The sequence below is a fragment of the Onychostruthus taczanowskii genome, unplaced genomic scaffold, assembly GCF_017590055.1.
Source record: "Onychostruthus taczanowskii isolate IOZ18803 unplaced genomic scaffold, ASM1759005v1 scaffold16, whole genome shotgun sequence".
Lineage (NCBI taxonomy): Eukaryota > Metazoa > Chordata > Aves > Passeriformes > Passeridae > Onychostruthus > Onychostruthus taczanowskii.
In genome coordinates this window covers 7,310,641-7,328,626 of record NW_024498795.1, presented here as the reverse complement: position 1 = coordinate 7,328,626, position 17,986 = coordinate 7,310,641, and the positions used below count along the sequence as shown (strand labels likewise).

Below are 17,986 nucleotides of genomic sequence, written 5' to 3'. Positions count from 1 at the left end.
TAGTTTTCTGCACTCTCCTCCTTGTTTCAAGCATATTTCTAGGTAGATCCTTTTCCTGACCTTTCAGGTTATTCCTAGATTTTTCTTTCAAGGAGTGGGTGACATTTCAGCAGGCTGGGTTCACTTGCCCAGTCACAACAAAGGAAAATATGAAAAACTGAAGTTGCTGGAATGTGTAATACTCAGCATTAAAATGGCACAAAGTGCCTGCCTATTTATAGCTCCTGTTTTGAGAAAGAGTGAGACACACTTTGGGCACAATGCATCACCCAGGAAAACACATGGCCTTGCATTCTGTGTGTGAAAGACTTTTTTGTTTGTTGCAATACCAGTAATTTCCCAGGAAAATTAGGTTTATTCAGCATTTTGTTTATCTCTTTTATGCAAGCAAATGCCAGATTTGACATGCCAGTTTGATTGCTGAGTAAAGACTTTGATGACTAAATAAAACTGTGTTTTCTGTAATTCAGATTAATCCACATATCTTCATCATTAATTCTTTGCTGAGACATGCCTACTTGGCATGGTTATATAAGAAATGTGTTTTTGTGTATTAAAATACCTGTAGTATCGCTTTAATCGAATGATAAGACTTTGAGGGGGACAAAACACTCCCAATTTACCAGTACCTGTAATTTTTTAATGTGCTTCTTTGTCCTTATTTGGTTCATGCTGAACCATATTTAATAAATTATGACTTTCTTTCTTTCTTTCATTCAAAGTTTCACCTACTTTTTTGTTTTGTTTTCCAGTTCAGTATAAGGTAGGAAAGAATGAAATGTCAGAGGGCAAAACAACTGGAGAGAAATAATGAAACTGCTGTTTGCAAGGAATAGAAGATATGCTGCAAATACCATGCAGAAGACATATACAAAAAGACAGCACGCTCAGTAGCAGCCCTGAGATTTTGATGTTGTGTTTAAAAGTAAATCAAGCCTTACTGTGCACCACGTGGACTGACAGCAGACAAGGGTAAATAGTAAGAGTACTTAAAATAGTAAGTAAATAAGAGTTTATAAAAACTCATTCTGTGAACTAAGGACCACAAGAAACTCTGTAAAGTCAGAAGGTCAGGTCTGTAGTCCATCTGGCTCACTCCTCTGTCTCCAACAGCAGCAATAGGAGATGCTGGTTAGGAAGAGCACATGAGCTGAGCCCTGCAGGCTCTTCTCTGCACACCCCCCAATACTCCCAGTTCCTGGAGCAAAGGCCAAGAGGGCACCTTTCTGTCTATTCTCTTCAGCATGTCCCCATATGGTACTCTGGAAAAAGAGCTAGAGACTCTCCACAATTATTGAGTCTGAAACCTCTAATCATGACAAGAAAGGTAGGAACAAAAGTGGGGGAAAGTGCAGTAGAAAAATCAAGCAGATTCTAAAAAGATTCTGAAGTGATTCAGCAGAGCACAGCCACTAAAAAAAAAAGGAGAGAGAGAAAAAAATAAAAATAAATTCTGAACTGAAGCCAAATAATAAACAGGGTCCTGTGGATCCATTAAGGTACATTAATGCTGCCACTTTCCCATCTGTTCCCTGAAGTTCCAAACTAAAAACAAGTCATCTGCAGTCTTGGCTCCCTTACTGTGTGAAACATTCATCTATTAAATTAATCTGGTGAAAATGTATCTATTTCATCCCGGGTGGGACTTGGTTTTGTTTTGATAGGGTTGCATACTATGGATTGTAGCCCATTGAGGCCACAGATAAAAAACATGTGAATAAAAAAAAAAAACAACTAAGGAAACAAATAAGTAATGGCTACATGCTTTTTTTCCCCCTCTAGCAGAAAATCTTTTGGAATAGCTGTAATTTTTTCTGTTGTGTTGAAAAAGCTAGCAACTAACAATGCTTATTTTTCCATGAACAATGTACAATGACAAAATTTAATGGGAAATTTCCATGTTCTTAAATTCTAATAAAACTTTCAACTACGAAACAAAATTCCTTGTACCAGTATCACAGAGGGAAAAGCTCATGCCTGACCTTGTCAAGCAAAAAAATCTAAAATGTTCTTTGCAATCTCCTGAGCCAGTAATGCCCAGATACTTGGTATTGCAAAATTCCCTTCTGTTACCCCCTGATTATGATAACTTATTTAGCTCACTACGGTGATGCAACCATCTCCTTGAAGCAGTGACAAAATTTATTTCTAGTGCTTCTAAAACATATTTAAGTCTGCAGTGTTCAATGCCGTGACATAAAAGTAGCCTAAAAACATGACTGTTGATACATTTACCAAAGTTGTGTTCATGTATGTGTTTTCACTAAGGCCTAATCTGTATGATTTAGCAACCATTAGGTGGAAAGCTCTCAAGTCTCTCTAGATACCCCACCAAAATTGGCACACACCCACTGCAGAGAATAAACCTCTAACTAGCCACTTCCAGGGAAGATGTGCCATTTCTGTAGCTCACATGGTATGCTCTCTCTATCTCCTTTTGTGGTTCTCTTTCTGTGGCTGATTAAATGTACTACCTTTTTACCCATTCCTTTACAAAAGTACTTTCCAAACTGTTGTTTAATTAAGCTGCAACCTCGCATGTGATTAGGGCTGTGAATCAGGCAGTTCCCTCTATAGTTACGTCTGGCAGCCAGCATTTTCCTGCAAAAGACAGTTACAGCATCACAGAATCACAGGCTCAATTAGGCTGGAAAAGACCTCTGAGATCATCAAGTCCAGCTTATGACCGAACACCACCATGTCAGCTGGACCAATGCACTGAGTTCAGTCTTTTCTTGAACACCCCTGTGGACAGTGACCCCACCACCTCCCTGGGCAGCCCATTCCAAAGTCTAATCACCCTGTCTGTGAAGAATTTCTTCTTAATGTCCAACCTAAACCTCCCCTGGCACAATTTAAGGCTATGCCCCCTTGTCCTTTCCCTAGCTGCCTGGGAGAAGGAGCTGATCCCCACTTGGCTACAACCTACTTTCAGACAGTTGTGTCATGAATGAATGTTTAAGATCACTTAAAGAATCATTGGAAAAGTTACCAAAAAAAACAGGTTTAATATCAAAACAACAGCACAACAAAGTTTGCTGGTGAGGTTCATTCTACTACTTTGTCTACTATGCTTTTTTTAGGGCTACAAGAGAGTGGACTTTCCTGTTTAGTCATAATAATGTTTCATCCTGGCCACACCTGGGGTTGAAAAGTTTCTTTGGAAGTTTGAAAACTCCTTCCAGCCTTTCTCGTGGATGGATGTCATACTGTCAAACATTCAGTCATCCGGGTCCTTCTGATTTAGCCAGGACTGATGATAAATGATAGAAAGCAGTTTAGAGAGCTCTCCCACCACCCTAGGGTGAATCCCACCTGCTCCCATAGACTTGTGAGCATTTAAGTGGCAGAGCAGGCCACTAACCACCTCCTCCTGGATTTTGGGGGGGTCCATTCTGCTCCCCATTCCTGTCTACCAGCTAAGGAGGCCCGTTGCCCTGAGAATAACCACTCTTACTGTAGAACAGTGAGGCAAAGAAGGCATTAAGTACCTCAGTCTTTTCCTCATCTTTGGTAACTATATTCCTCCCACATCCAATAAAGAATAAAGATTTTTACTACACTCCCTTTTTTTTTTAATTAATTTTTGTATTTATAAAAACACTTTTCATTTTCCTTTACATAAGTGGTCAGATTCCATTCTAACTGAGATTTTGCCTCTAATTTTCTTTCTGCATGACCTAATGACATCCTTAAACATTTCCTGAGTCGCCTGCCCCTTTTTCCAAACATGATACACCCTTTTTTTTCCCTGAGTTCTTGTGAAAAGCTCCCTTCTCCACCAGGTCAGTCTTCTTTCCTGCTAGCTGGTGTTTCATTGTCTCTATTCCTAAAACACAGAGTGTTAATAGAAGGGTTTATGAAACATGCCTTTCCCACAGGTATCTCCAAATTAGCAATGATATAAAGTGAATGCAGACCTTTGATAATATGATTTCAAAATGAAAATACATTTATATTAATAATAGTGCCATCCAGTGCTTTTCTGCTACATATTAAATTTATTTAGATATATTTAGTCTGTTTTATTTTAAATTTGAAAACATCCTCTCCCTACTGTTCATAAATTATACAATTAAGGTTTAAATTTGTAACAAACTTTCAAGTAAATTATAGCATTAAATTTACTTATGGACAATTTAATTTGGTTTATTTGTCCTTCCTCTTATTGAAAATCTTTAGAGATGCTGTAAATCATCACACATCAATTTACTTTTGCTGCAGATCTAAATTTGAAGTTAATAACTTATAAAAATGTGTCTATCAAAAAAGCAAAATCCCTTTTGAATCTAACTCACTTCATTGTGCAATAACTTACCTAACATAGGTATTGCAGGGAAGTTCTGAGATATCACTCCTGCATGACCAATACAAGAATAAGATTTCCTCTGACAACCTTAATAACTATTTCTGTGGTGATATGTCAGTTTTAGAATTAGCAGATAAGAAGAGTGCTTTCTTCACTTTTGCACAGCGAAATTTAGTAACTTCGGGAATTCAAGTCATCAAGCCACAGAATGTGAAAGCAGGATGAAGATGTAAGCCATGCTTTTTGAAATACACCCCTCTTCTCTAGACGGGAAGAATTTGAGGTTTCATCCCTTGCATGCAGATGTGAAAATCCAGTTAATAGTGCTACTAGACTCTGTCATTTTAAAAAACACAGCTCTTGATTTAAAAAAAACTAGTGGAACGCAATCAAAACAAGGTAGCTGATATTGACATGTCTGGCTGTGTGCCCGAGGAACATTAGTGGTTCCTGTTAACACCTTTCTACCTTGCTTCATCAAGTTTCTCACATATTCCTCAGACCACACTCAAAGCATGGTTTAATTAACAGAGCAGTCCTCTGGTGAACACATCGCTCAGTCCAGATTTCAAATACACCAGTGGAGCTGTGGTCTACTGCTACTGCCTGAGAAACAGCCTCCGTCACGAAATGGCAAAATGAAAAAATCATTGGCAGCGTTATGGGGAAATACGCACTGTATTTACCTAAAGCCATCCCTACTAAATGTTGTTGTTTCAGGGTTAAAAATGTTACAAAAATGCTGAATGTGAAGTGATTTATGACTGCAAAAAGAAAGAGGCAGCAGTTTTTTCCTTGTGTTTGGATATACTACCTAAGTGCTGCTGTAAGGGCAAAGGTGGATTCACAAATCATCATTACTAACTTCAGAAATTGCATTTTTCCTTTGTAGCCGAAAAAAAAGAATACCTTTCTTAAATGTTAAAACAGTGGTTAGAAGTAGAAGGTGAGGAGGTGTAATGTGAATATATACAAATACCCTAAACAAATACATATACATACATATACACACAGCCTCTTAGGAGTTTGACTGGTCCCTGGAAAACAGTCCTTTTTAAAAGACAAAAGTTATAAATCTCTGTCTGGTTGGCTTTGTATACAAAAACCTATCTTCCCATTTAATTTTTCATTACTTACCCATTTGTATGATGTGTAATCTATAAATATTTATAAATAAGTATCATCTGAATATAAGGACTCAACTTCCCTGTACCAAATTCAAATACCTAACCCAATTCTGCTCTTTCAGAGGTACAAGGACATAGACATATGTACTGAAAATGCCCATTGCTTTTGGTCATCCATGACCATTTTCCCCCTTCCACACCGCAGAAACAAATTCCCATTTTCAGCTCGTGCTTAGAGGAACATTTCAAAGAAGGAACCAGCCTCTCCCAGTGCTACTTTTCTTAACCACATTACCACTCCTTCATGTAATTTTAACTTACTGCCTCAGAGCAAAAAAAAAAACAACCAGACCACAGCATTCAGCTGTGGATGTCAGCTGTCCCAGCTGAAGTGCTTAGATCAACACGTCATGAAGGAGCATAAACCTCATGGATGAATGAAAGGATATGAGCTTTTTCTTAAAGTAAACCTCCAGAAACCTCCCTATTGTGGCAGAAAGATTAAGGAAGTTTCCTTTTCTGAACATAATTAACATGGGAATAATATATGGTTAGTTTCATCTGGGCTAAGAAACAACTTTTGAGCTCCTAGAAAAAAAAAAATGACGGTCACTGTTAAGCAAGAAACTACACAAAATTGCCTAAATAATTTTTTTCTATGCTTTAGTATCTTTTTCTAGGATAAAAGAATCCATAGTAAATCAATTTTTAAAAGACCATGTTAAAATTCACCAAAATGTGATATATATTTAAATTGAGTCTGGAACTGGAAAATGTGAGGCTATATTTAACAAAGATGAATGTTTTGTTTCATAGTTTAATTACAAACCTTTGCAAAACCACCATTGCCACAATACCTGATTTCCATTCTCTTTGCTTAAATAGCCGTGTTAATTAACCTGCTTTTAAAGGATGAGTGACAGTTTTCTCTGTTGCTTCTGTTCTCAGTTTAAAAAGACAAAGCAGAATAACAAAGATTTTTCTCAATATTTTTTAGATTTATGACTTTTTCAGTGTTATAAAAGCAGTAGGTATGACCCATGCCGTCACACTCCCAGCTGCCCACAACAAGGCACAAAACCAGCTCTCCTTTATAGTAGAAAAAAGGACTCTAATCCTTCTAGCATCACCAGAATATAACATTTGGAGGCTAAACCAAGATTAAAAACTATCCTTCATGACACATAAAATTATCTGAAAGGAAATAGATCTCAAGACACAGTGAAAATCCTCCTGGCACAAAGTTAGTCCCTTCTCAGACATTTTTTTCATGTGAATTGGTACTGAGCAGTAGAAGGTGCACACACCACTGCCCTTGGCCTTTATGCAGTCTGCTCTCACTGCTTGTTCTCAGACTGTCCAGGTGCTTTCTGCTGACACCAAATCTTTGGTGTGATGAGGCTTTCTGCTCCCCACCCCTTGAACATGCTTCCATCCAAATGAAAACTTAGAGAGAAGTAAGAGATATCCTATGCCTCCCTCACAGCCCCTGCCCCCACAACTCCCCCTAAAAAAAGATGAAGAAATACAGTGGTTCTGGTTTTGGTAACTTTCACAGACAGATACAAAATTTAATGCAAGAGGGATGTGGAAATTTAGACACAGAGCTAGGATGACATTTTTCTATGTATTACTCCACTCATTTTCCCTTGATTTAATCAGTGAAAAATGCTGTGCTTTACACTGCTTCCTTATAAAACTTAATCTAACCCAAGCTGAAATTATTCTGGTCTGAAATTAACTTCTGGGTTTTGCTAATTTTGTCTAACTTTGCCCTAGGTAATTTAAGCTGGAAATGAGCAATGAAATTCAATACTCAAAGATTTTTGTGTGATTCGTAGTTCAAAGGAGAATCTTCCACTTTCCAGGATCTCCTCTTAATGGTGAATGCTCCCACCCTGTCAGGACAAGAATCCCTAGCTGACAAATGTTCCTTTAAGTAACAACACCCCCTTGAACTTGACCAGAAAAGGCTGCTTAAAATCTGTTTGAAAACTTTATAATTCCTTTTGAAGCAACAGGTACTAAATGTGCTATGTAAATTTTGCCCATCATGTTGCCAACAAAATGGTTATTAATTAATTCAATGTAAATACAGAGTTGGTATTAATAAGAGCAACACTTTATTTTTCATTTCAGTAACCTTGTTCTAGTGACTTTCTGTGTGTTTATATTTATTGTTTATGGCTGTCACGGATATTCTTCAACAGATGAGCTGAAGGCTTGGTCCTACCAGTATACAGCCACCAATTTACATTTCTAAGTAACAGGTCAGTAAAGATTGTCTCACTTCTTGTTCTCCAAGTTCAGGGCCACTATTCCCTATACAATTATTTCTATTAATAATTTTGCCAAATGTGTGAAAGTGCAAAGCACTCCCCTTGACAGAAACATAACTTAAAATTTGAAAGCACAAGCCCCCAAGACAGCTGCTCATGGGATTATGGGCCACAGACTTTTCTCTTGCTGTCCCATCACTTTACTGCTTGCCACCAAAGCATCCTCACAATATTTTTTCTCACTAAAATGGCATTTGCATAGTATTTGAAAGGTCTAGAAAGCTATTAACTATCTGAAATAACAATTAGAACTATCACAGTCCTGAGTACTTCACAATCTAGTATTCAAGGGAATCTTGCAGAAACACAAATAGGTTGGATTAAAATACTTTCCTACTTGTTTCTTTATAAACCAGGAAAATAACTTCTCCATTGGGAACAGAATTGCTCAGATAGAGCTGGAGTCCAGATCATGTTGTCTTGTACACTTTTCTTATGGCTGTTCACCATCCTAGTTAAAACTGTTTAAAGGCTGATGTGTGTGTGTCTAGTTGATTTAGAATATTTTTGGGGTTTCAATAGTATGCAGATGTCTAAGCCCAAGAGCCATTAGGCATATAAACATTTTTAGGTCTTGGTCTGATACATGTCTTTTGGCTGATCAGTTTTCAAAATAACTATTTGTACTTGTGCCAAATAGTCTGCCATTTCCATATATGCCTCCAGTTTGTGCATCAGCACTTTATAAATCTCCAAATAAAATCTTCCATGTTTATTTTCCTTAGAAAGAAAATCCCATTTAATAAGTGTGGGCCTCCTTTATTTATATGTATTTTTCTATTGAGATGGTATCTGTATACTTTCTAAGTCATTTTGGTGTTTGAAGGGTTTTATTATGGAAAGAGAAAATAAAAATAATACTAAAAATATATTGCATTTCTACTGTGGGCTTTATCTACACATAGCTTAAAGCACATCATCACCATTTTTTGGTTGATGGTACTGCAAAAAGACTAGTGTTATGATAGAAAGAAGAGAAAAAAGGCTTTCCTGAAGTTAAGCCAATATTTTGTCAGCACCCTGGTCTCCTAAAGGACACCCTCTCCCTTTTTGATAGTGTTTGGTTCCTTTCACTATGTGTGCTTTTTCATGTATTTAATTTCTTGAAGTAAATTGTGAAGAACATCATTAAAGGGTGCCAGCAAATATTTTACAACATATATTTATCTTTTTTTTTGCTCTCAGATTTATAACATATATTTATCTCTTTTTTTGCTCTCAGATCCTGTTAGATATATACATTTTGGCTAATTAATATTCAAAATATCTATTTGCATTTGTGCCAAATATAAATTCTTACTAACAATTTACTCTCCTTTGTCAGAGAAGGTGATTTCTCCCCTTCTGGTCCAGGAAGTAAAATGGAAAACCAGGATAGGACTGAATATCCCAGTAACCATAGAACACTGGTCATTGCATTCACCCAGCCATCAGCGGTGGCACCACAGCCTATGGTCCCGCTGGTGCTTCCAGAAATAGCTCAGAGCCTTCTCCTTCATTTCTATCATCTGTACATGGCTGCATGGAAGCTCCTAGAAGGCGTCCACGTTGCCAAGCAAGCAGCCATGATTTTATCCTGGGCAACCTGGCCTGAAAATATTTGATCCAGGATATCTTAACAGCATAGCAGGAGCAGGCTTAGAGGCTCTGTACATTCAAATATTTATGCTTCCTGGGTGAGTCTGGCAAGAAGTGCTGCCAAGTGTACCTTTATCAGTGCTGTATGCTGGCTAATTTAAAATTAACTTGGGCACTGCCTACATGAGTCGCAGCAACGTGTTTGACCGAAACCACCGTGTCCCTCCAGGCAGGGTACCCAGCTCAGGGGGAAGGCAGAGGTGAGAAGACCATTTTATGATTCAAAACCTGAGCTACTTCACCAGAGAGACTGACAGTGTAATACAGCACTGTAGAGAGCAACCTCCCTCAAAGGAGATGCAAAAGAGACCAACAAGCATTTTGGAGAGAACCTGAGCTCAGGATGCCGCTGGCAGCTGTGACAAAGCTGCATGGAGCTTGGTCTTTCACACCTGTGCTCAAAACGTGCTCAGAGACCTGTGGCCCAATGAGTAAAATTAGGGACATCCTTCACATGATTTCATAGGCAGGGCAGTAGTTTTCAGGAATTGGCATTTATCAGAAACTTTTCTTTAAAAAAAAAAAATTAAAAAGAAAACACTGAAGAAGTGGCAGAGGAAAATAACGGGATTTGTAAATTTTCTCTACTTTGTCCTACAGTTTTCTCTGAGTATTATTCCATAATTAGACCCTGATTGTTCTTCTTGATTGTTTCCTTTTGAGTGAAAAGCACTTAATTAACATAGAGAGATCAAGTTAAATCATGAAAAAATGTAAAGCATCTTGATGTGTATTTATTTACAGGATTGATCCAGACAAACACACACTGTAGTAAAAATAATTCACTCATTTTCCAGTGCCTTTCTAATTATGCACACTGCCATATCAGGCAAGATGAAAGCTTAATCTGTTTTCAGGAGACAGCAAGTGCAGTTCCCTACCATACAAATGATCTGGTGTGTAGGAAACCACGGAGCAGATCCCGCTCAGTTTCTGCATCCTTTGTAAGATTCCCTGCTCCACCTAACCATGTGTTTGTTGTGTTTGAGTAGCGCTCTCCGCCAGATCGTTTCACTTAGACAAGACTAGTTCAGGAACAGGAGGAGTAGTACCAATTTGCTGTTAAAAAAAAGGAAACAAAAAAAAAAAAAAAAAAAAAAGGAGAGAACTATTCGTTCGGGCAGGAAGCGTCCCGTGCAAGACTGCAGGATTATTTCAGGTTTCTCGTTTCCTCGGAACGTAGTAACTTGCCCGTGAGTTGCTTTGTGGGCGGTGTTTTTGAATTTATGCTAATTCAGCTTCGCTGACAGGGAGAGGAGCCGAGTGGCGGTGCCACAGCTCTGCTGACAGCCGGCGGTGGCAGCGCCTGCCGCCCCGCCAGGCCATGGGCCGCCGCTTGTGACAGGGTCACTCGCCCTCCCGCCGGGTCGCCTCTGTCGCCAGCAGCGGGGCCGACATGTGCCGATGACCATGGAGATGAAGGACTCGGGCAGCGTGGTGCTGACAGCCTACCATCCCCACAGCCCGGCCAGGATCCCGGGCATGGAGCAGAGCTTCGTACAGGATATCGCGCCCAGCCATTCGCCCACAAGCAGGTAAAGCCTGAGGGGCGGGGAGCGGGGCCCGGGCCCGGTGTTTTGCCAGGGTCGGATGTGTTCTGTGGCAGCCCGAGGGCTCGGACACTTGAGAGCACTTCGGTCTCGCTCGTTTCTGGTCTCCGCCGGGGAAGTGATTCAGCCCAGGGGTGCGGGTTGGGGTTGGGAGGGGGGAAACACGAGTGGCTATTTTAAATCTTGTAAGCGGACAGATCAGACCAGCTTCCTGCCCAGGATACTCAACGAGACAATCCCTAGGAAAAAAGGCACGTGAATCGGGCTTCTGCTCAGATAGTTTAGGACCGTGTTGCCAAAAAGTGAGGTGGTGGGACCGGCTGAGCTTGGCGCTCAGAAAGTTGATTCTGGCTTTGGTTTAGAGGATTATTTAATTCCTTCTCCGTTCACTCGGCGGGTCAGAAGCAACCCTGGTGCTTCTCTCTGTGAAACTGAGGTTGCTGCTTTGCTTTGCACACCCACCCTACACACAATGGGGGACTGCATCGCTAAAGACTTAGTCTAAATACGAAAATTCCTTTGTGTTGCAGGAAACTAAGTATTGTCTGAATTAATGCAGTCGTGTGTATGTTTACCTTCCTGCCTCGTAAGAATGCATGTATTTGCACAGTTCAAAAACAAGCGGTTTGAGCAGTTTTACTATTTTAGAAAGTCTGATCTTTCTCCTAAACATACATACCTGAGTTTTACAACTTTCTCCAAAAGAAGTGATATAAAAGTTCATACAGTAAAAAGTTGAAGAAAGTAGCAAATCTTGCATTATGGCTTGACTGAAAAAATAAGAACTAAAGCCTAAGGAAACAGCAAATGACATTATCCCCATGAATTAAGTCTGTGTCTTCTCTTAATAAAAATAATGATATTTACTTCATATTGTTTATTTATAGCCCAATAGCTACTTTGTTTTCAATGTCATTATTTATATTAGCTGCATCTTCCTGTTCTTTGTGTGTTTCCCTGGCTGTCCCATAAAGATAACTCCTTTGTTCTGGTAAACTGCTGTTTGAGAGCAGTACCAAAATACACAATTACATGTTGAGAAAAGAAACTGCAGTCTGGGCTTTTAGACGCAGTAAGAATGGCATTTGCTGCTCAAAACAGAGAGCAGTGGTTTGGCATTGAGTTACAGGGAAACATAGTTTATTTCCCTGTGCTCTTCCCTTAAGAAGAGCATTAAACTCAATCTCCCTTTAAGTTTGTGAGCAGCAGAAATGTGGTGTTTTGCTGTTTTTCTTGTAGGTGTGCTAATTGTTTTGAAATGCACTTGAAACTTAAGCTCAGAGTGTCTGAGGGTTTCAATCACACATAAATCACATGCATATCACCTACAAAAAGCAGAAGTGCCAATTTACAGTTCCTGAAAGAAAAAAACTAAAGCGGATCCTGACATTTTGATGAGGAACGTATTTTGGAAGCTCCTGCCATGAGGCAAAGCCATGTGTCTCTCTCTATGTCAACATATCCATAAGATTTTGGTGTTGTCTCCCCCTTGTTGTCCTCAGCTTCCCAGAGCTGTCTAATAGCAATAGCCAAATTCTGCCATGTGGGCAGTCAGTGGCTGTCTGAGTTTCCAAAGCCTGTTCAAGAGAGTGATTTTATTAACCCAGCATGAAGTCCTCTGGAATGCAGAACCCATGAAGGCAAAGGCACTGAGTGTTTTAACAAATGGTAAAATAGGCTCTGGCTTAATCCCTACTTCATCTTCTAAGAACTCTTTCCTGGACTGCATTTTCTGTATAGTTTCCTCTGCCACCATCCTAATGCAAGAGTTTTTATTATAGGTTCTGTCTGGTGTTCCTTGATCCCTAGGGCAGCTACCCACACTATGGCATGTTAACTCCTTAACTCTTCAGGAAAATGATTCAAAAAAGCATGAAAAGAACAGAGGTGTCACCCTTTTCTTGTTTGATGACAAAAACGGTTGGGATCCAGAGCCTGAAGTCAGCTGCTTAAGTTACCTGTAGCTCTAAAGCAGTCTGTGTTTGAGATGTTTATCCATGAGAATATAATCTGTCTTGAATATTCGCCTTTAATTTTGTAAACTGCTGGCCAATTCTCTCTCACCTTAGAAATCAAGATGCTTCATTTTCCTTCCTCTTCTCATAACACTTTGCTTGCTTTAGAGTGATGCACTCTTTATATTAGAATAGCTTCACTCACTGGAGTCAGGCTTGGAGTTGTCTTCCATGTGTTTTCTCTTGCAAAAATTTTCACTTTGGAAACCTTCTGATCAGAGTTTTCTCACAAAAAGTGGAATCTAATACAGCCTCAGCCAGCAATTAACTGTACCATTCCCCACCATTTAAAAAGACACTGATAAAAAAAGAAGGAAAGATTTAAGTAACCATCATGAGCCCCTAAACAAATGAGTAATCTTAAACACACTTGACAATCCAGACACACAGCTGAGAAGCCCATGTATACAAAAGATTGCACTAACAGATGCATCAGGCCACTTGGATTTATATTCATGCCCAACTCTTACAGGACCAGCCAGGCTGGCATCCTGTGTGCTTTTCTAAAACATGCTGCCAGTAACAGGGTGGGCATGAAGTGTAGCAGCTGCAAGTATTTCCATTTCTAAGCCCAGTGGGTATATACCCCATCATAAGTTAGGAGATAGTATCTGGTGGGCTGTAAGGAGAACAGGAGAAAATTTGCTTACATTGCTTTGAATGGATCTGTGGGCAGTGAAGGGTGGAAAATTCATAGAAGTAATGAAGAGGAGAGTAGGATGAAAGTTTGACTGCATAGTGATGCCATCACCAGTTTGCAAAGGAGAATTCTAGCTTCCAAATGTAGCACTGGATAACATCAATAAAGTGGTTGAAAAAGGGTCCACAGATTCCACCCATCCTCCAGAACAAGAGTTCATTAGAGGGACTAAAGACTTAAATATCTTGACTTCAATTATTCATATAGTTCAATTCTGTCTTTCTCTGTTTGTTGCATCTTACAGATTTATTTAACCAGTTCTATACATGGGCTGGGGTGAGCCCTGAAAACTGCACTGTTGAGTATCCTAGAGTTCCAGGAGAATTCCTCAGAGAAACCTTCCTTTAATGCAAATATAACTAACAAGTTCATTTTCTGTTTTCTCATGGGGTATTAAGGTCTCTTTCCTTAGCTTGCCATCTGCTTTTTTGTGCATTTTGTAGGCATTTATAGGAATATAGTACTCGTATATTTTTATTTTTTTTTTACTTATTGCTTGTGAGAATGAGGTGTTGGGGAGATCTCTGTTTTGTTTGCTTGGCAGTCAGGCTAGCTCTATGGCATACAAGTATGGAGGGAATGATTCCTGTTCTTGTGACAACCCCATCAGTCTTCTTTAATCCTGTTTATTAGAAAATAGATGTCCCAAGTACCAGCACCAAAGAAGCCAGAATATCACACTGTCCCTGTCAATACAGATCCTGTCTCGGTGCAAAGGTGAAAGTGCTGATTTATGTTACATAATGGTCAGCTTTGGCTTCCTCATTTCAGAGAATGAAGGACTTCAGTTGTGCACAAATACTGCGGGTTATACAGAGGAAAAGTGGGGCCATGGCCATATGTCTTTCTCACATCCCCTTTTTATCCTGTTAGGAGTAACTAGGAGGAGTTATTCCTGTGCTCAGAGGAAACAGGCATGACCTCTATGCCAAATGGCCAGTGAGCTCTCTAAGGTAATTATGCAATTAGGGGAAGACAAAGCATTCCTAAGTGAGTCATGCTCTAGCTTTCCTTGACTTCAGTATGATAATTAGTGTGTTCCTCTGCTACCAGCACATCTACTAGCAAAGAACTCATCCTGCACTGCAAATCACAACATTTTCACTGTAATGAGTGGCTGTCACTTATGTGTGCATGAAATAAGAATTAGGAGAAAGAAAAAGCATGTTCATAGGGTTTGTTCCTGCAGAATGGTGTAAAGAGCACTGAAAGTGCACATTAAGCTTTTTATACGTGGAGTAACCTTTTCAATCAATAATGATGAAAAGAGCAGCGTATATACTACCAGACCTAGGAGCTTGCTGCATAGGTAAAGGACAAAGGAGATGTCAGCACTATAGATCAACCCAGCCAAGAGCCCTTCTTACCATCTTCCCTAGTCAACTGCAAGTCTGGTAATTTGAGTTGTTTCAGAGAAATGCCTTCCCAATCTCTTTGCATTCAGCATATATACCTCCTCCTTCTGTCAGGGATTGACTTTCAGGCAGACTTCACTAAACCAGAGTCAAAGAAGAACAGGAATATTTTATATATTGGTTGAAAAATACTGTGTGGACTGAGTTACCTGCTGGCAGCTTCCTGGATCCCTGCTCTCCAAGTGTAAGGCTTGCAGAGTTGGAGCTGCTAGTCAAGTCGTTAAACTGGACAAGCATGACAGATTGTTTTGTTGGATTGATTCCTCTTTGCAAGCCTCAAAATACTACAGATATATGTCAAGGTGAGGTAAAGTGTCATGAAATAATTCCCTGGAAGGAATACAATCGCAGGAGGAGTCTTTATGCACCAAAATTTGTCTTGTGACAGGAGGAGCTATGTGAACAGCTCAGTTTTTATCCTAACAGAAGCAGATTTTATCACACTGAAGTAAGGCCTGTAAGCCCCGGGGCCAGGTGATCTGGGTTGAATTTCTGTCAGTGCTGATTGAGCAGCTCGCCAGCTCAGTTGTATACAAGTGATGTCAAGAATGTCTTCCTGGTGATGCAGGATAAACAACCTTAACTATTTTGGATGTTTATCTCACCTTATCATAAACTTACTGAGAAGACAAAAATAAAAATCTGGCTCCTTTTCCACAGTAAATCTTGACATGACTTGAGCCTTTTGCTCAAGTCCAAATAACTTGGACTCCAAAGCTATGAATTTAAAATTTTAAAATGACTAAATGTGGTAAAGAAAATCCCACAAGTCAGTAGCCTAGGAAAAAGCAGCATTGGCACCAGCTGCACAGAAAATAATTTTTATGGAAAAAATAACCTATGTTACAACTTATAGACGCTTTCTAAAATATTATTTTACAGTATATTTTTATAGATGCTGAGAATGATAATTCTTAATAAAATATTTACCAGGAGGATACATATAAATAAGTCAGACAATAGTAGACACGCTTTTCCTGTAGGTTTTAGAAATATCCTTGTCCTCTGGGAGCTACACTGAGGAATGTAGTATTTATAGCCAACTCCTCGTGTTATGGTTGAAACTAGAGTTGGCTTCTCTGGTTTCTTTTTAGTTTGGTGCTCCTGCTGCTCTCCCTGGTACCTCCATATGTAGAGCTAATGAAAAACATCTGGCACTGTCCCTTTGATCATTTTGTTGGGTTGAGCATTTAGCCAGCTGCCCCATTCATTTTTAACTAAGTCACTTATCTCTGATTACATGAGTGTTGGAGCTGCCTGCAAAAAAAAAGAGTAGGACCTGAGAGCCCTGCATGCCCTACACAGACATGTTCAGATTGCATCTGGCAGCCTGACATCACTGGCATAACAAACTGACAGGAATCCACAATCTTAGTGTCACTTTTGCACAGGAGATCCTAATAATTCAGTGTAAATGAGTGGAAAATGTGGAGAGATGGCAACTGCAAGACACGACTGTGTAGTACTAGTAAAAGTACTTAGCTAGAGCAGGATCTGCAAAGCATCTGGTTAGTGCTGTACAAATATAGAATCACATCCTGAAATAGTGTGGGGTATCCACAGCAAACAGTCAAGCTAACATCCTGGATTTCAGCTAACCACACTAGAGTAGCCATTTGGCCCACTGCGATGCTTAGCTCCAGCTGGCCAGGCAGCACAGCAGAGCCAGCCCAGCTGGCAGCACATCTGCCAGAGGGGCAGGACCATGCTCTGTGCAACCTTCAGGTACCACCATGGTGGGTGCATTCAAAGAGCACAGGAGAGGTATCCAGGGAATAGAACCCGGAGTCCCATCCCAAAGTGGTGACTGAAGCAAAGCATCCTACCTAGCATTTTGGCCCCTCTTTTCCTACCTCCTACTTTCTCTCTCAGTGAAAATCAACTCATACCACCCTGGTTTTCCAAGTCCTGTCTGAGTGCTAGTGACTCAGAACAGGGAGACAAAAAAACAATACAAAGGGGTAGGAAGAAGAGGGGAGCAAAGGAGGACACAAGAAGGACCACATTCCTAGGTGTATTACCTGATTCACATCCTTGTGTGTAAATAAAAGGACCTTGAGTCAGAAAAGAAATCACTCATAAATATTGTTTTGTGGTGGGGAAATTTACAGCTGGGCCTCAAGTCCCACCAAACACATGGGGTTTGGAATGGCATTTAAGTAGTGATTTTTTAAATCAAAACATGAAATGGTTTAAAAGACAGGTTGTTTGAAAAAGTGCTCTATCACCCTGAAGGACTATTTCAGCAGAGATCAGCAGAAGTTCTTGAGTTGGCATCCCTTGTAATTAATGCAAGGAAAAGATTGATGATCTGTGAGGGATCCCTCATTTCTGTAATTCATTTTTTCCTCTGCCATATCTCAACTTCCCAGACATTGTCAGAGTCTCTGAAAGTGGAATAAACACTGGAACAGGGAGCCTTTTATCAGCTTGTTCGTTTAAATACAGTTGTCTTATTTAGAATGCTGTGTAATACTCAGCTACTGTAGGTCTGTGGGATTTTCAGATGGGTAAAATCATCCAGTTTAGGATGGACTTATGTTGGATGCTTAGGCAGAAGGCGGGCCTTTTTAAAAATCTCTTGGTGCAGAAGGTCCTCTGAGCAGATAATGAGCAAGATAATGACCATAAGTCTTTTTGTGGAAGGTAGAAGAGCCCTACCAGAGAGGTGTTGCTTTGTTTTTTTAAGATTTTCTAAGCTTTCTGAGGTTTGTATTCTTGTATCAAACTTTCTCACACACTTTTTGTAAACAGCTTATTGTTTTGCATTCTTTTATGGAGGAGGAGAAAATTGATGGACTGTTGGTTTGTCCAGTGTCTCTGGAGAAATGACACTTTCATCCTCCAATCCTCTGTCACCTTTAAAAATCTATAAATGCTAGAATAAGAAAAT

The 17,986-nt window shown here is 39.7% G+C and overlaps 1 protein-coding gene across 1 annotated transcript in view; it reads left to right on the top strand.

Annotated features, from left to right (window-relative positions):
• Positions 1 to 10,684: 10,684 nt before the first annotated feature.
• The window catches only part of ARHGAP28 (Rho GTPase activating protein 28), a 78,246-nt gene continuing 70,944 nt past the window's right edge, over positions 10,685 to 17,986 (top strand). Inside the window, exon 1 of the mRNA XM_041399423.1 lies at positions 10,685 to 10,948. Within this exon, the coding sequence (XP_041255357.1) occupies positions 10,818 to 10,948 (131 nt within the window). The 5' untranslated portion in view covers positions 10,685 to 10,817. The remainder of the gene's footprint in view (positions 10,949 to 17,986) is intronic.